This window comes from Vidua macroura, chromosome 4, assembly GCF_024509145.1.
Source record: "Vidua macroura isolate BioBank_ID:100142 chromosome 4, ASM2450914v1, whole genome shotgun sequence".
NCBI classification, from domain to species: Eukaryota; Metazoa; Chordata; class Aves; order Passeriformes; family Viduidae; genus Vidua; species Vidua macroura.
The window spans coordinates 35186593-35206695 of record NC_071574.1 but is presented as its reverse complement, the minus strand read 5'-3'; the positions used below and the strand labels follow the sequence as shown (position 1 = coordinate 35206695).

At 35.8% G+C, this 20103-nt stretch overlaps 1 protein-coding gene across 1 annotated transcript in view; it reads right to left on the bottom strand.

Moving 5' to 3' along the window:
* TLL1 (tolloid like 1) overlaps positions 1-20103 on the bottom strand; it is a 126560-nt gene that overhangs the window by 7075 nt on the left and 99382 nt on the right. Inside the window, exons 15-19 of the mRNA XM_053975458.1 lie at positions 17803-17963; positions 14697-14877; positions 8042-8167; positions 6525-6652; positions 1603-1816 (exon numbers count right to left, since the gene is read on the bottom strand). Coding sequence (XP_053831433.1) covers positions 1603-1816; positions 6525-6652; positions 8042-8167; positions 14697-14877; positions 17803-17963 — 810 coding nt within the window. The remainder of the gene's footprint in view (positions 1-1602; positions 1817-6524; positions 6653-8041; positions 8168-14696; positions 14878-17802; positions 17964-20103) is intronic.

Below are 20103 nucleotides of genomic sequence, written 5' to 3'. Positions count from 1 at the left end.
AGAAATAAATGTCTTCTCTTAAGGAGGTAAACTTTGTAGTTTTTTATAGCATTCTTAAAAACTGGGTTGATTTTATTTTTCTCAGTTTCTCAGAAAAGCACATGCTTGTCCATGCTATAAATGTTTTTATATTTAAGGCACATAAAACTCAGCAAGTCATAACAAAACTTGCAATCTTTAGAATTTAGGGAGTATACATCTGAACTTTGTTGACATACTGGCTGCTCCAGTTCTGCAAAATGAAAGTGAGGACAATAAATGAAACAGCAGTTTTACAACACCTGTTCTAGGAAGCGTTCTGACCTTTAACTGTATACCCTGAGGTAATTAAAAATGGGTAATTATTACTTCTATCCAATTTTGCATCTAAGGGAAAATGTTACTATAGTAGGGAAAGCAAAACATTCCATGCTTGTAAAGCAAGATTTTCCACAAGGAAAACAAATGAGTTACAAGTAGCTAAACTTTTCTCTTTCAAGGCCCAGATCATAAAGATTTCATATACTGTTGTCTACTGTGTTTCTATGAAAGGGAAATTAAATTAATAAAGATTATTAATTATTTGGAACAAATCAGAAGGAAAAAAAGACAAAATGCCAACATTGTTAAATATGAGGATTTTTTAGCTGAGCATTACACATCAACTTGATGGATACTTTGGGTAATATCATAATACATTAACCATGTAATATTACAATTAGATTATTAAATTATTGTATAGTATTAACTTTTATTACAATGTAATAAAACTCATTACCTTGATAATTCTATTCATAACTATTACCTGTCATTAAAACTTATCGCCTATAAGATATATTTAGGAAATGTTTTCTGAATTATTTATTGCCTGGATAAATAAGAATGAATTCTGGAAAGTAAAGACAGGCATTACAATTGAAGATTAAAATAAAGGTCAAGAAGCTCCAAATCCCCTTGTTTTACTGCAGGCACTGGATGTTCAGAGCTTCAGCACTAGAGGCCACTGTAAGCCAAGCAACGTCAGGGGGAAAATCTATACACTGAAAATGTCCCAGAAAGACTATAAATGCAATTACAAACCACTGTTTCCAATTTCAGTGACTTCTGCCAAACAAGAAAATTTAATGGTAAATATGAAGAACGTTATATTCTAAAGGTCCTAAGAAAGTCTTTAATGTTTTTTCTTATTCTTCTTTGGTTTGTCTTTCCTTTTAAGCACTACAGGAAAGAAGTATCTGTTTACACAAAACTCAGATTAATGTCTAAGAACGGGGGAGTAATAGAGGTGCATCACATATCCCAGTTAAGTGTTGTCATTACAAATACAGTGAAAAGAGATTCAATCTTTTATGATCTCAAGTCATGAATCCTGAGGAACCTCATTTTTTATTTGACTCTATTCCAACACCTTTTAATTTCTCACCTATGAGAGAGAGAAACAGGGAGAAATTAGAGAATACTTTCTGCAATCTTGGACTTTTTCTACTGGGCTTAAGGCTTCATTAGATCCAGCTGTTACATCTGTGAACTCATCCCATTCCTACCAAAAAAAAAAGGTCTATGTATCTACCACTAAAGAACAATGGGTAAGTTATTAGTAAAAAGCACATCCTGATCTCTGACCTGTAGAGTGAGTTGCTTGGAAGCCTTTTCTTTGAACTGAAGCATCAGAAATAAAGCGCAGGAACATTCTGTTTCCAGTAGCAATGAGAGGATCTGGTATTTTATTGCCACATAAGCGTCCCAGGATTGGCGATTTTTCACTTTCACCATCAAACACTTCCAAGTGGTCATAAGCACATTCTTGATGTTGTTCTATTTCAAATTCATTGAATGTCTAGGGGAAAAAAAAGTAAAATTACCCATTGTGGGACTGTATTTACACGGTACGTACATATGTATGTTAATATGTTATAGAATACAAGGATGCAGTTAGAATGACAGATCTAACATTAGTGCTTCTACAAGCCTGTAGATTTGAATAATACATTGATCTTGAGAATGTGGAATAAAAGTTAAGACACTGAACTTCAAGAGTGCATCGTCCTTCATACAGAAAGGCATTAGCATCTTTATAACATCTACTACCTGTAAGAGAATATTAAATCTAGAATACTGCTGCCTTTCTGCTGAATTTGCACTGTTTTTAGGATTATTCTAAATTTCACAGAGCATTCAAAACAGCAAAAAGTCAGCAATTACTGTTCCTTGCATTGTTGAAGATTGATTGAAACATCTGCAAAGCATAATGACTCCCCCCCCGCCCTTTTCTAAAACCTACATCGCACTGCAACTAAAGCCTCTGAGAATGACTTTTCCACATGAAGGTTTATGCATGAAAGTTATATTTTCTAATCTATTATTTAGAAATCTATTTTTTTATTCTTACAACTTAATGATGTTTCAGGCTTCACCCTTCATGATAAGGTCACATTTTTGCTAGCAAAAGCATTATAAAAAACAACAAAATTGTGTTAATTGTTTGTTAGAACAAATTTTAGGCATTTCTAAAAAGTGTATGCCATGCCTGACAGAAACTGTTAACACACATACAACTAATACCTGCATTTCAGATCTGGAAGACTGTCTTCCAAGACTAGAATGATATAAAAAAACCTTATTTCAAGGGGACATCTAAGATTTTTGAGATAAGACTTTTTGACCAGGGCTAAATTTCAACAACCCTGAAGCTTAATATCTGATAATTTCTCCTCATGTAAACACTGTGAAGGCAATATATATATCTTTGTGAATTTTTTATAGAGTAAGCTACAATATAAGGTGGAATTCAAAATCTATTTTGTTCAACAAAACAACACAAAACCACTAAGTACACATGTTTTCATGAGTAGTCATGTAGCTGACTGTTTATGAAAAAAAAACCCAGAAAGCCCCAGACAGAACCCCATAACCCAAACAGAATAGGATTAAGAAAAAAATAATTAAAAGGATTAAAACTAAACTATTAAGTACCAAGCAAATATCACAATTAAGCATTCTCTCTGGTACACCAAAACAAATCTTACCTACCAAATCACTTGTGGAATCCTGAGAGTGTGAAATACAATGGAAATTTATATTAAGAGCTGACCTAAAGAATATATAAAGAGCTAACACAAAGGTTTTTTTCCCAGAGAACTTCAATATTCAGAATAACATTTATTTGAAGAGTTACATGATGCAGTGGGTGCAGGTTCATTTCACTGAAGGTTTGGGGTTTACATTAAGGGACTGAAACGGCAGAGGCAATGAAAACAGCTGTACAGCAGTCACTCCTGCTGCTCTTAAATTGTGGTCAGCCATCCTACTTTTATGATGCCAACTATGTGTTGTCATTTATACCAAAATAAAATCTGATGGATAAAGAAAACTCCAGAAAGCTCGGAGACTAAGTCTCAGTAAGGGAGTTACTTAAACACAGTGTTGAGTCAAGCCAACTTGGAATTAATGGGAGTGATAGGCATGATCCAAGAGCAGCCTGAAGAAATTCATTTTCTTTTAGAGGAAAATTATATCTGTTTTGTTCACTTCTCACCAGTATGAAAAACTACCAACCAAAACAACACTCTCCAGGAAGCATATCTCACTATAAATTTTAATACACACCCATAATTTTTAATATTTGACTTCTCACTGGGATTCCCAAGCTCGCAGAAGCACACTATATGTTATATTGTGTCCCCCAAATATGACCAGAAAAAGTCCTAAATCTGTTATGAGTATAGCAATCTATTCTAGCAATTCCAAAGAGAGTGCAAGGAGCTTGCTTTTTAAAGGAAAATCAGATCTTAATGTTCATAGTCCTTTAAAATCTCAAAATGCCTGATATTTTAAAACACCCAAAGACAGTCTCAGTTTTTTTTTTTTAAATCAGCCAGTTCCTTGCAGGTTTGAAAGAGAAGAACTGGTACACAAACGTCCCTTAAACATAACTGAATAGTTGCTGCCAACAGAGCTAACAAATGATCTAACAAAGCTCGTAGTATAATTCAATCCCACCCTCTCTTCCTGGGACAAATACTTTTGAATTCCTACCCCACCATGACTATTTTAACCCCATGTGATTTGTCTCCTTAGTGGGAATGGTGTTCAGAAATGTTACATATAGCTTCTGACCATCCAGTCCTTTCTATCTACACCACTCAACCGAGTAGATACGTTGGTGGCACTTATGGACAGCTGCCTGGATGAGACACTTAAGCCTGTCTCTTATAAACATCCGGCTGATTAGCTCATGGAAATCAGTCTCTCTGCTATGCACATTTTCAAAGCCATCTTTATCTACATGCTTCATTTAAAAGTTCTGAAGTGCATATCCTTTTTTTCACAGGCTTCTTAATTGCACTAAATACTTGAATTTAGCCCATTCAGGAAGACACTTTTCAATGATTAGCAGAGCGAGGGCAATCACAACAAAAGACTAGTTTCTAAACACACACCCCTCTTAAAAAAGAAAGCACAGCCTCACAATTAATGTGGTTTGTTACCATGAAGTAACCAATTCTCTTCTTGTTCAATTTGAACAAGAAAACTATGAAAAGTTAACTTAAATACAGTGTGAAAGAAAAAACAATCATCCAATGTGGAATTATGGTATTAATATTATTGATATGGGACCTTGCTGTACAACACAACTTAAAGATATTGTACATATAGAATTTAGTAGTTGACCCTACTGGCTTTCACAGAAGAACAGATCTCAGACTCTAAATCATGGAGGTATTGTTGAAAATTCTATCGAGTAAAATTCTGTATATTTTTTTTCAGTTCTGTTGGCAAAATCTAATTTAAAAAACCTTTTCTTTGTAAAGTAGACCATGGAATATTTGACTGAAGATAGCTGAATGTTGGAATTTCGCCTGCTGTGGATATAATTATTGGAAAAGCTTTCACAGTAACATGCCTATACCTGGCTGGCTTTAGTTTATTCAGCCAGTATGAAGAATACTTGCTCAGAAGCAGCAGCAGGAAGGCTGCCTGAATTAGAAACCTATTTTTCACCCTTGGAATGGACGGAGCATGCACACCACTCATTCTCCACTACCACCTCCAGTACAGTTCTACTGTTTTACTTTTGGTGAACAGGGATCAATACACAATCCCACATCAGCACCAGTAACAGGAATGGTTTAATCCCAGCCAGCAGCCAAGCCCCACACAGCTGCTTGCTCACTGCCCCACCAGTAGGACTGGAGAGAGAATTGGAAGTGTGAAAGATAGAAAACTTGTGGACTGAGATAAAGACATTTTAATAGGGAAAGCAAAAACTGCACACACAAGTAAAGCAAAACAAGGAACGAATTCACTGCTTCCCATGGGCAGGCAGGTGTTCAGCCATCACATGGACCCCACCATCACTCCAAATACCATCCCCTTCCTCCTGCTTCCCCTGGTTTGACATCCTGAGCATGATGTCATACAGTCTGGAATATCCCTGTGGTCAGATTGGGCCACCTGTCCTGGATGTGTCTCCCCCCAACTTTCTGTGCAACCCCAACTTCCTTGCAAGCAGAAAAAGCCTTGGTTCTGTGTAAGCCCTGCTTAGCAATAGCAAAAACATCTCTGTATTATCAACATTGATCAGCGCAAATCCAAAACACAGGCCCATACCAGCCACTGTGAATAAAATTAATTCTACCCCAGCCAAAACCAGGACAAGGGGTTAGGGTTTGCTAAGGTCAGCAGTTATGAGATTGGAATACAGCTTTCATCCCTGCACAAGTACTGGCTATTGCTTCTACCTCTGAAACGAGACTTCTCTCTCCTTAATTTTATTTGCTCCAAAACATTTGGAACATCAATTTATGAAGTTTAAATATATGTAAGGCCAGCTTTTGTTGTAGCTGTCCTGCAAGTAAGCTGCTGAAGAAATGCTGGGGCTGAGCTCAAATCAAAAACCCTATGGGCAGCACCGTGCATTTGGCCTCATACAGAGGCTACGTAACCTCAGTAAACCTGCAAAGCTATCTAAGCTTTGCTTGGCCTGTCTTTGGACACCAGCACTGTCCTCAGCCAGCTGGACACAAAATTCACAAATCTACTCCAGGCTGCTCTTCTACGTATGTTAAAATTTGAAACCACTTTTAAATGAGAAATCCAGATTTTCAGGGGGGTTGTATCTTTTTTCCTCCTCAAAAAAACAGAACAGGAAAAGGTGTGTGTAGAGGACTGTTCATAACTCAAATTTTTACTTTTTCTATATATTCGAATTTGTGTAAATGGCCTCTGCCATATTTGCCAAAACTTTGCACAAGTTTTATGAGTTTCAACAATGACATAGTAAAGTCTGACAGGAGGAAAGCATTCGTACTGCCTTCACTGTACAGAGTATTTCCAATCACTATAAACTTAAATCACAACTCTATGATATTGAGTAGTCCCTGTTGGCCAGAAATGGACAGGATTCAGCAAGTTTTTAAAATAGTTTACCTCTGGGATGCACACTGACAGTAAAGTTTAGTAACAGTTTCATATCATTGAGCAGTCATTTAAGAAGCTGAATTGTTGGAGGAAAAGCTGAAAAAGAAGGGAAGGCAGAGACTCACCAGTTTGACCCTCTGCCCAGGAGTGGCACTGATTTCCCAAGTGCACTCCTTCCTGCTGGGATACTTGTCAGGCCAGTTGGGACTCGTGATGATGCCACTGGGACTGTGGATCTTCTGTTCACATTCAGCTGTGCCAATAGGGATAGCATCAGTTAGTCTGGGGGTCTGCATGCAGAAGTAAGTCAAAAAAGTACTATTTTTTGTCAGGGCAGTCACTAAGTGGAAAGGGTCTTTAGGAAGATAGGTAAGGATGCTTTTCAGAGTGCACAGGCATGTTCTTCTGCTCAGGTATGTGCTTTAGAGCATTAACCCAACACGTTTCTTTATGGATTGTTGTGAAACATACACTGTTGTTTACAATGGATGGGTTTTTTTTCAGAAAAAGTCTTATACAGGAATAAACATAAGATAAATATTAAAAATTTTATCTTATTTATTATTTTTATTATATAAAAATCAAGTATTTTCCTATTCCCCCATCCTACATAAAAATAAGTACATAAATCCATATGAAAAGTCTCACTACATCAACTTCAAAAGAAATTCTTCAAACAATTTATTTTTTTCTCTTCTTGGTAATTTTCACTGCCACTACAGAGCAATCAATTTGATTTGTACCTCACAGCTTCTAGGTATACGTATACATAATGTGAGACCAGCCAAGACTAAACTGTGACTATGTACAAAAAGCAGCTTAGTCACTGACTTTGCAACTAAACCACTAGTACCCAGAACTAAAAGAAGGCTTTCTTTTTTTTTTTTTTTATTTACTTCTAACAATCTCAATTTGCTTTCTAAATATTAGAGAATTATTTGAAAACAAACTTTTAGAGTAGGCAAGTAGCATCCTAAAACCAGTGAAAATGCAAATGATTGTCAAAGGGCATTCTTTACTCTCAGACTAAATCCATGCTAGAAAACATTGAGACAGCTCACATGATAGTGCACACTTGAAGTTCATTTAAATTCTACTAAAGTCCCAAAGCTTATTGTTTTCTTGATGGCAGCCACACCTGAAAAGGGCCAAGAGGAAGAAAGATGCATATGGCTCTGACTGGAATTTATATTGTCCAAATATGTCACCTAAAACAAACCCAGAAAGGGTAGATGTGGTTTCAACCTGGCTGTGAGGAAACTAACTGCTATTGATAGCAGCTAATCACAGCTTTACCAGGCTTCTCTCCAGAAACTCTACCCCTGTGTTTAATACAGCCTTAGATAAATACTTTATCAGAGCTTTAAATATTCTACACCTCACAGAGCTATTGAAAGTAGCACTCCGTGCCAGTGATCCCATGTTTTCCAAACTTCATTCCTGTGGACCTCGAACTCAGCCCACACAAATGCTGGGGATGGAGGGGATGGGAAAGGGGAGGGATGTCATAGTGCTTAAGCCCAAATGTCTAACATCCCATTACCAAGAACTTTTTTTCCTTTCTTTTGTTTGAAAGGAAAGCTGCAGAAGGCTTTCTGCAAGACAGTTGTGTAACCAACCACTCCACTGCCTTCCTACTCACCTTCCTTGCAGTCATGTTTGTTTTCGTGTAGCACAAATCCATTCCGGCACTGGCAGACGTAGCTTCCTACTGTGTTGATGCACTCGTGCTGGCAGCCACCGTTGTCCTTCGAACACTCATCCTTGTCTACAAAATACACAACAAGCTCAGGTGAGCACACAGCTCCCAGCAGACCTTGCTACCAAGAGGAGCACAGAGCCTGAGGCCAGAGCAGGGTAAGGTACAGTACAGTCACTCTTCCTAGTAAGGCATTTTTGTGGTGCCTTAGCTCTAGTCACTCTTTGCTCAGCCTGCAGCCTTGCACTGTGGCACAAAGAGTCTGTCTCATCTTTCTAGGAAATGAGCACTAGTTCCTAAGGGAGAAGAACACTAGTAAAACAAACAAACTAGAACAAAGGAGGTAAGAGATTCACCAGCTTTTGCTCTTTCAAGTGGCTTAGCTGGTAAAAGTTTCATAAATATCCAGTTTTATCTTAGTAAACAATGGTAGTGTAGTTTATGGACAACACAGATTATTCCAGATTTGTACAAATTCCATAATTTAATGCTGCTATCTTGAAAGGAACATATAGATCAAAAAAGACTTCAACTTCTACACATTAAACATGTAAGAAGAGAAAGAGTTCACATAAGCTTTTCTAATAAGTTGGGCTTTTTTCCCCCAGCAGAGTGACAGTGTACTTTACTTTTAATGAATCTGGACATTATAGACCATCACAAAAAGAAAAACATTTCATTGAAAGAAAAAAAAAAAAAGAATTTGGCATTAGTTAATTCAAGAGCTACAGTATAGCATGCAGTTCTGTTTATTAACATATAATCCTTCAAAAGAGCTTTTAGTGTGTTAGAAATAAAGCAGAGAGTAGCGGAGGAAATATGACCTGCATTAAACAGCTACAAATTCATTGCATGGAAAAAAGCCAAACTAGATTAACAGGCTGTCATTGCAGCAAGAGGCCTCTGCTGCCACGCTTCTATGTCATTCAGCTGTTCTTGCTTTAGGTGAGGCTGGTCCCTTTAAAAGAGGCAGACTGCTCCTGACACAGATATACACATACATACATATATGTGTGCACATGTATATAACTATAAATGTATACACACACACATATGTATACATTCTTGGATATAAAAATATAAGCATATAAATATATGTGTATGTGTATGTATATACACACACATTAAACCTCCCCTGTATTTTTCTAAATGTTCCATTTCAACATGTGAAAGAGAGGAGGAAGAAGAGCAAAGGAATTTTGGTCATCCTAGAGGTCTGGTTGTTGTGGGTTGGAATGCAGACCATTTACCCCCTTCGGTCTTATTTACCTTAGAAAGCAACAGTTAACATTATCTCCAAACAAGGCAACATGGTATTTCACACTTCAGCAGGTACAGCAAGAATTTCTATAGATGAGAAGGCACCATGGATAATTTAAGTCTCTTTTCACTGTCTTACACATATTTTCCCTGCCCTTACTGATGCTCATATTCAGTGACATAGCAAAGAAAGTTTGCATTGTAATTGCATACATGTCATCTTCCTCTGCAAAATGTATACAGCACTTGACCTGTTGACTCACAGGTCTTTCCATAAAAATCAGCTTCTACTTATATTACAAGATGATAATGTGCATCTATAGGTAAATTCTGCAAGTCAAACCCAAGCACCCATTGCATTTTGTACTGTAAATCTCAAATCTGTTTGCACTGAAACTTTTTGGAAACTTTCTGCAAATGTGAACAGATCTGAAGGTTAAGAAACAGTTGAAAACATAGATACCTCTTGGAACCATACATTCAAAGAGATACTAGTCATTTTGATGATGAAAGGAAGCACAGAAACTCCATACACTATTTATGCACCTTGCAAAGTGAGTCCCTAACTGAGGTAGCAAATCTATGCAATTTTGAACCAAAGTCATAATTTTGCAAAATCAAGCACTATCAGAAATTAAGTCCACATTGCAAGTGAAAAGTAGCAAGCAAGTAGAAATTAGAGTGAATATGAACCAAAGTCTTCAATATTTCCCTCCTAAGCATTAGTTTGTAATTTTCCACCAGAATAACAAAATGAAAGGAAGGCAAGCTCAAAATGCATTAAAGTTAGGGTTTCAAATACAGAGTAGGAGCACAAATTCTAAACAAAAGCCCTGTCCATTTTCATTATCCACCAAACTTTGTGAAAACACTGAAAAGTATTTTAACATTAGATATGCTTATATTCTATAAATTAATCTCTTAAGAGACAAGTGCATAAGCAAATAATCCCATGCTGGATGTCCTCAGAAATAAAATAATGGACAGAAGGTAGAAAGGAGAAATTTTGGAACACATTTGAACTATAATAATTACTTGTACATAGTTAATCAAGGATGCAACTGTTGAACAAGCCTTCCTCACACTTCATAATTGAGAACAGACTTTCTGTCAAATTGATTGCCCAGTTTAAAAATTTGTGAGAAAAAAAAAAAACACAATTAATCTGTATTAGTTACAAGAACAAATGTTTTGCCATGTAAAAACAAAACCATTTGTTATGCTGACAGATGGAAATGAGTACCCCCAATTTTAAATGGATACTTTCTTTCTTTTCTTATTTCAGTCCTCAGAAGAAGGAAAGATCCATTCTCAAGGAAATAATAGATTGAATCATTCTGAGGACAAACTGTCGTACCTCTGAGACCCTCAGAGGCCACCAGTCTGTGAATAATACGTACTCGGCCTGAAGGAACCTGTATCAAGTCCTTGCAAGATTCAAAAACAAAAATTTTCTCTTTGCAGGCAGCTTTCTTGTCTGTGGAAAAAAATGTACCAGGATGGCACAAGAGATGAGTTTTTGCTCAAGGCTAGAAACATTCTAGCTTTCTCTTTTTAACTGCTCAATGAATCACCACCCAAGAAGAGATGTCCCAACAAACCTCATTTCTACATTATATCAAAACCCATGTATATTTTGAATATTTATGCAAGGAATCAATCATGTTTCTTTAAAACATTGAAGTAAGTCTGAAACTTATGATAAATGGAAGCAGTTTAAGGTTAAACTATGACTAATCCTCAGGTTATCTTCTCAGAAAGATCACAGAAAAAAAAAGCATATTTAGAAAAATATATATGTAATTATTATCCTTTTGGAGTTATTTAATACTTCTCTGTCTTATAGGCTCAGCAGTGTGTGGTAAGTCCTGCAGGGACTTACTCCTAGGTCTTGTTCTTATAACAAAATAAGGAGACAGAGGAGGACAGAGAGGACAAAGGAGAAAAATAAAAAACTAATTATTGGAATTTTTTTGTTAAGAAGCCTAATATCCATTTCCAATAAGTTTTACTAAAAGTTTTTTTTTTTTTTTTTTAATAATATATAGTGACCTCCTAGTTTCCTCTCTTTATCTGAGAAACTTGATTATAAATATACAATAGAGTCTCTGTAGTTCAGCAAGATCCCTGCAGAGACCCCTAACTGAGCTTTCTTCAGAACTGTCCCATCAAATGTAAATTTCACAGAATGCTGAAAAAAAAAAAAATCTCACTTTCCAGTAGCACCTGTCTGGCTGTTAACACTATTTTACAGCCAAAAATATAATTACATGTTGTCTTGTATCAACATAAATACCTTCCTAATGCAGGTCATCTGTTGCCCTATGTCACTGTTTGCTTTCACAGTTTATCACAGCAGGTTTCAACCACCCAAAAACTGCTTTCTGTCGTCTAAGCTGGAGCTGGGCCATGCTTTCTCATCTCTAGCTGTTGTGCAGAATCTACTACCAAAAGAGTTGCTGAAGAAAAGAGTAGTTCTTTGGCTGTGCTTGAGGAACATTTTTCAGTTCCTAATCTTCACACTAATTTAACTTATCCACCTTTTTATCTTGCTGAGTATTGCATTTGCCCTTTACTGGTGAATAGAGTGCAAGATGCTGTGTTTTACTCATTACATTTTTTTTCATTATTTATGTCTTTATAAGTAAGTGCTTACACATCTATTGTGATTCAATTAATAAAATTGGTAAATGCCTGCAATCAAGTGTCTAAGTATTTCTACCCAGATATCATTCTAAAATTACTGTATTCTGAAGATTAATATACATATAAACAGGTAAAAAAACAACACTTCATCAAGTGAAAAATGATGTAGTCAACTCCCAAAAGACAAAGTACTTGAAGTCTCAAGTCTGTTCTTCATTGACAGATCAATAGCCTATTACGTCCATATTAAGGAATTCAGGGATAAGAGAGTAACAGTGTTTTCTCACAGTCCTAAGATGACTGATTAATTATTTGGAGCTGACTGACATCTTCTTTTTAGATAATTTAAATTCAGAAGTTGGATTTTTCTCAAGTATTGAAAAATTTCTGTTTTAATCAGAAAACATTGTCAAACAGGGAAAGCCAGATGACATAGAAGAATGGAATCTGCTAGAAATTAGAACAAGTGGAAGATAGCTGAGAAAGAATAAAAATAAAATATTCATATTATATTCAGATATTTGAACTTATATGAAATGCTGGCAGGAATGCATTATGAAGCACTCAGTAAATTTACATACTTACAGATTCAAAGGCTTTCTATATCAAACTATCTTTTTTTTTTTTTTTTTGAAAGGGATTAGATATAGACTATATCTAGGACACATCACACATTTCTAGTCATTAAAAAATTAATTAGTTCAAACTTATCCCTGACTAAAGAATTTATTCTGTGATCAATGACATCCTTAAATATTTCTTATTGCAATTACCTTGTGAGGGAAAGATAACATTTCATTCAGAACAGAAATATACAAGGGAAAAATTAGTTCTGAAGAATTACAACCTTATGCTTTGCAACCCATGATCTTTAGTCTAGTCTTTCCCCAAGATACAGCATTGGTGGAACCCACTCATTTAAAAAAATTGTTTGAGCAAAATAAATAAATACATATGTGAAGATGAACTATTACTTTAACAAAACCCAAAATTTAACTGACTATAGATGTATAAATGACCAGGATGTCCAGAAAATACAACTTCTGAACCACAGAGCTTATATAAATTACTACACTATCATTGCCAGTCTTATCTGAAATATCTGTAAGATCTTAAGAAGATTTAACAAACTTTATTTGCAGTTTTTAGAACTTGAACATGTCAATATATTTTCCTTTAAAAGTCAATGTGACAATTCCTGCTGGCACAACTAGACCAACATAAAATGACTAGTTGTGTGCTTCTAGGAGGAAGCTCTGTTGTGTGCACATATGTATTTACTACAAATAATGAGTAAACCTTGAATGCTTCTTGCTAATGTAAATCATAAATTTAAAAGTAAAAAGTGTTACTATGGGTAAAGATGGATCTTTGGAACATTATGACCAGAGAAATGTGATTACTAGGAAAGAGATATACTTAAAAGAGATTAAATGTTTGTTATGTCTTTGTATGAGACAAAACACCTCCTGCCATCTTTCACAGCTGCTTAATAAAAAGATCAAAACAGTCATAATAAGAAAATACTGAAAGTCTAAACTGTTTGCCATGGTAGACATTTTTTCACTTTCCAAACCATATTCCTTACACATTATACAGATTCTTATTCATCATAATTATTAGTTATTAGCAGTAACCAATGAAATACCTTTTCATTTCAGTTTTGATAAAATATTTTAAGCAAACAAATGCTGATAATGCTAGTATATTTTACCACATGCTAAGCAGAATCAGGATTCTCCAAATTCAGATTTTTCACTGCTATCAAAAAATCTGGGTCACAATTCAACTCCCAAATTCTTCAGTTTGATGTCTGGTTTTAGGGAGGTGGGCAGATGGAACTGGTGTTTTTTGTTGTTTTACACAAGGTAAGTTACCTATCCCTAGATGTGTGTGTAAACACACAGGAAAAACACAAAGCAAACTTGCTACAAACACTGAGTGGTCTCCTGCCAGAGCCAGATTTCTATATTCCTCACTAAATGGGTAATTGCAGAGGCCACTGTTGAGCAAACATTTCCTCACATCTTAGGCTTCACTTATGTGTAACTTTATTCAACAGTGTAAGTCCTAATATGATATAAACTTCCACTGCTCTGATCTCCCTCAGTAAAATTATACTCATAAATAAAAAGACACAGGTTTTTTTTGGGTTTTTTTTTTGCAAGATCAAGATCTTAAACTCTGTTCTTCTGCAAAACATTAAGAAGTGCAAAGTTTGGCACAGATGTAGCCATAATGTTAAACAAATGTTGTACCACAAAGTGGTAATTTCCCAACAAATGGAATATATTAAGAGACTTGAGTAGAAAAAATACAAGAGTACACAGTGTGCAATTCGTATCACTTTACAGCTGGGATTTGAAAAAAATAGCAACACAACTTAGGATAAAAGAAATCTAATAAAAATACAGAAATACAGTAAATTTTCCTTTGTCCTCTGTATCTCACAAAGTTTACTTGTTTCTGCTGTTATTTAAGTACATATAGGTATCTTCCATATATTTTCTATAGACATTGCAATTCAAAATGGTGTTTTAAGACAGGAGAGTGGTTTATGTTTATGTAAATAAAATTAATTCAAAGCTACCAGGAAAACCATAAGCAAAGAAGCCACTTGTTTTTCCAAACCGTGGTCACTCCACCTAGTCAGTGGACACCCAGAGGTACTTACAAGGGTACTTTTCCATACCTGAGAAGAAGTGTGCCTTGAAGCCTTTTTTTGAGACAGTGTTGTCAGAGTGAAACTCAATGCGCATGTTGTTGTACTGAGAGGTGATAACCTCAGGCACTTCTGTACCGCAGAATTTGCCGTGGAGCTTGGAATCAGAAGAAAGGCCACTGCGAATCTCCACGTAATCGTACTTGCAAACCTGAGAAAAGAAAGAAAGAAAAAATATTTGGCCAATCAAAATAAAAGCATGAAGCCATTTACAAATGCCAGAATTCTGATCAGTATATATATTGCTGTTGAATAATAAATGATCAATAGCCTTTTTCACTTTGTCCTGATTCTGAAAGCATTTGTAAATTCTTACATTTGTTGATTTTAGGTAAGAATATTTTAAGTCATTAACACATAGCTATACTATGAATTGCATTCCAACTTATATTTTTATAGATGCTGACTGGTGTTTAATATCTAAATTTCAAGATGCTTAAAAGCATTTTCACTCAATTTAAAAAGTAAGCATTCTATTAATAGTAAACTAAAATTTAGAAACATTCATCTTAAAAATTACACCTATCTGCATGCTATAAACCACATACCCCAAACCTACAAACCTTCTACTGACTGCATCTCAAAGATTTTTTTAAATATTAATTTTCACCTGGAAACTTACAAGGTAAGTTTTCATCATTACATATTTAAGATACATTCATTTATTTCCAAATATATAACTTTCCACTATTAAAAACATGCAATTTTCACCAACAGTAGCATAGCTATAACTGGGACCAGGATGCATACCATTTTCATTAAAAGGTTAAAAATAAAGTAATATAATGTAATAAAAAAGCCTTATGCAAGGCCTAGTTCTAATGATAATACTTTCAATGCATAATCCCTTGGTCAACTTAAAGCCATCCAGCCAAAAACTTCTAAGCTTCTTAGGCTCAACTATCAATCATTTAATCAAAAATGTCCCAGTTGTCTGCAATTAATAGCTTAAGAGAGAACATTGGCCAGGACGATTCATACAGAGCTTATATTGGTCCATTAAATCCAAGTTGTATTTGAAAAATTGCAATTTCTAAAAAAAAAGTGTCAGGGGAGCTGGAAGGGAAAAATAGAAAAGAATGTTTTGGTCTTTGTTGTTCTCTCTCTCTATGAAAAATTGTCATAATTTCCAGTTGGTTTTAATATAATACCCTGAAGATGTAGATTAAATTTTATTGTTACCGGAACAATTTTCACATGTGGCAGAGTTGAAAAGTGACTAATTCAGTTGAAACTCTTTCTGTACAGTATAAAGAACACAAAGATTCGTAAAACTTGAGTTACTGCCACATGCTAATCTATACTAATTGGAAGACATATTTCTAATAATGCATGTGATTTTCAAATATAGCTCACTACATTGACAAATCCTAACAATTCCAGCAATATAATAGTGGTGAGTTTTTATGATTGCATAGGTTTAGATCAGAAATCAAGTGTAATTTCAGATAGGTCTAATTCCCTCTATACTACACTGCACTGAAAAAAACTTACAACTAAACTGCAAAATGTGAATGCAAAAAATTGTAAAAATGTAAAAGAAATATTAAACTTGGTCCTAAATTGAGCACCTATAACAAATTTAAAAAATAGAGTATTTGATAAATGTATGCATTTTATGTCTGCACTCAGACAATATATTAGGATTTTCCAGATATTATGTTTCTTCTGATTTTCACAGACATCTATCCTTAGTACTACTATTTAACAGTATGAAGCCAAGATTTAGTAGCACGTGGGATGATCAAACTCCAGTTCTGATTGTTGAAACACATTTAGAATTTTTCTATCTGCTTATGTTACACGTCTTTTATGACCTTAGAGAAGTTATTTAACTTCATTACATACCAGGTGTTTTCCTTGCAAATCTTGCCCATGTACCAAGAAAGTGCAAGAAAAAGGTTTTTATTACTTGATCGAATGGTAATTAAATTTTAATTCTTTGGGACTTTAAAGCTTTTATTACATCTCTTGCACTTCTAGTAATAATGATTACAGGACATGAATGTAACTTACATATATCATTGAAAATTGGAATTTCATGGAGTTGACAACCCACTCCAAAAAATTACAGGGGAAAAAAATCTGACATTTCTGCCTCTGAAAGTAATATTGAGGTATTTTGGAGAAGTCATGGCTGGTTTGGTTCTTAGTTATAAATCAAACTCCAGCTTTTGTCCCTTCAAATACCTCTGCCCAAAAGGTGGGCATCTTTATACTAAATACATTGCTACAATTTTATTTAGAAATAAATAGAAATGTCAGAAATAACATCCTGGAATTTGTGTTCTTAATGCCATGTAAAGAATGTGCATATAAACTCAGTGGTAACAGCATGTTATGGCTGGAGTGTGGTGAGGAAATTCAACGATATGACACAGAATTGCCTACAAAGCAGAACAAAAGCTGAAAATTATGCTGAAACCCACAGTACTGCTTCTCATCCAAAAAAGCACTGCAATCCCCACGATTTTATTTAGAGCTTTAAGGAGCATCCTTTAGCACATGGAGGGCTCTGCTCTGTTCCTCCTCCTACCTGGGCAGAAGATCCCCCATACCTCTGGGGGTTGCCCAGCTCAAAAACTGCTGGTACTCTATTGTGACTTATTTCTGCTACTGCTCAAAGTATTCCCCTAGTGAGATACTTGTAAGTGATTTAAATGCTCCCTCACTCCATCACTAACCACAGCTTATGTGTATTCTTTGTAGTCAGCCTGTAAAGATGATTTGGTTTCTCCAGATTTTCTTCTCTTGAATTCTTTCCAATATGCTTCAGCCCCATTTGCTCTGTTTTATTTTGTTGATAAAAAAGTCAGCTGAGACTCAGCAGAGAACATTTCTTAAAATTCGTTGTAATACATATACATTTAGATGATATGTAGAAGAGAGCTATTCTTTCCATGTTTGTTTTGAAAGAATCCAGAAACAGTCCCAAAACGAAAACAAGAATATCCATGCTTATTGTCAGCACATGAAAGGTCAGCAAGGGTTTTATAAGACAATATCTATTTTTGAATGCTTGTGAAACCGTTTAGAACATAACAGATTGTGTAGCTCTTCATTCATGGTTACTTACTTCATTCCCTTCTAATTCAAAAAACTCAAACTTCATTGAAATTCGGTATTGTGTTGGGGCAACCACCTGCCACACACAGTTTTTGTTTGGAGGATACTCTTTTGGCCACCCTGGTGTGGTTATAGTCCCATTTAGCTTTGTCAGGAGTCCTCCACAAGCAGCTGTAAAATTAAAAGAGAACATAATTTCTTGACTGACAGTATGTTTTACTATAAACAGAAGCACGCTGAGAAGAATCAGTCCTCTCATTACTTATATGCTACAATGCCCAGACAGACTAATCAGAATCTTGCTTTATCATGCTTGGTGCAAACAAAGAGAAAGAGACAGCCCCTATCTTGCAGGTTTGTGAGCAGAGATAAGTTTCAGGACTATACAAGGCGTTATCATATTCATTCTTTTCCCCTCCCTCCAGAGACTCTGGTTATTCTCTCACAGCCTTTCCCATGCAAGTCCTCTGACCTCATCGCCCTCCCCAAGACCTTGACCACCCCTCTTCTGACAGAAGGATACTTAAGATGCGCTTCTCTCCTCGATCAGAATCAGCCCTACCTGTCTCAGCTCATATGGCTGTATATGCCTCCCATAACCTACTAGGTAAGGTCACTTCTTTAAAAGAACAGTCACATACACTTCAGTCACAATTGCTTTTGCTGAATCATGGACGTTCAATTAAGAGAGAAAATGCCTCTTATTTCCAAATATATGCCAAATAATCACCTCCATAAAACAGAAAAACACCATATTATGTTCTTGAATGCAGTTCAACTAGCAAAGGATAAACTCATCTTTTCCATCTGTGCATTTTTTTTTTTTTTTTTTTTTTAGGGAAAGTAAAGGGATTTAGAGAAGCTCTCGATCACACTCTGCTACATTGATAACCATTACAGCACTGTGACAGCACTGGAAGTGATCCACAAATCTCTTTCCAAAGAGCTGAAGGAAGAAGCTCTACTCAACTGCTCTCTGCTAACACTGAATGCTTTAAAAACTGGCTATTGCAGTCTAGCTGATGATCTCACATATTGCATCTACTCCATCTAACACAGTTGGGAGAATTCAGCAGTTACTGTGTCAAGGCTCATTTTGTCAGCTCAGACACATACCAGTGCTTCTCCTGGTCCCTAGTTTTCCATGCAGCACACTTCTTGGTATACATGTAAAAGTAATCTGATGGGAATGGCTGGACAAAGACCCTGGGTCACATCTCAGTGTATCAAAAGAGACCAGACATAGGTTTAGAGAATGCACCCAGATGGCACAAGCTGTCCTCTCAAATGACCCAATCTGGGTCAGAGAAACTACTGCCAGATTTCAATTTCTGCTTTTAAACATTGTTCTATTGATCCTTGAGGCAAAGGTGGGAAATGTGGAAATAGTGAAAAAAGAAAATCTTAACCCTTTCTATTATGCTGCCATTGATGGAGACTTGAATTAGAAGATCATAATGCAAATTTCTGTGCATGACATCACTGCAGTGAAGTATAGGGCAAAGTTTCTGATCTGACTAGAGGCACCTACTCACATGTGAATTAATACAGCTACCTCACCCCCCAAAGGCCCAAGCTATAACAAGGAATTTTCACAGTGACTACACAGTAATTTTGACTCAGCAGTTCCAAGTACTATCTACATACAGTGAGTGCCACCTCAACTGAAACAAACACATACACTTTTAGGGATAACTCGGGGTTTTTGCTCTAAGTTGCACTGCAGTGCTTAGAGTGACTTCATTTGACAGAGTTGCTTTACTGTTTGGGTGCCAGGAATGTATTTATTTTCCATTTTTCAGATGCAGAGAGAAGAGTATTCTGAAAGACTTCTCTAATATTCTGACTTGAGTCAGCAAGCAGACTAAACTCAATTCCTTACATAAATTTGGGCTAATGATCAAAAGCCCAGAGATCAAACCTCTGTCATCATGCCCCACCCCTTTGATTAAACTTATTTTCTTATTGTCTACCTAATGTGCAGACATCCAAATAAATTATTTTCCAATGTTCTCTTTACTAAAGGTGGGGGAGGGAGGAAAAACAACCAAAAAAACCCAACCAGCTTGATGAGAGCCACAATCTAACATGTCTTTAATCTAGGACTTCCACCAGCTCACACAAACATACAACAATAAAAAAACCAAAACCAACCCTGCAGATCCAAAACCAAAATAACAAAAAAGAATTGCAGAGAAACTAGGCAAAACTACCCCAAACTGTGAAAAATAATGAATTAAAGACAGGAAATTAGAACAAAGAGAGACCAGTGAATTGCATCAGAAGAAAACCAGGACTCCAAGCACCCCAA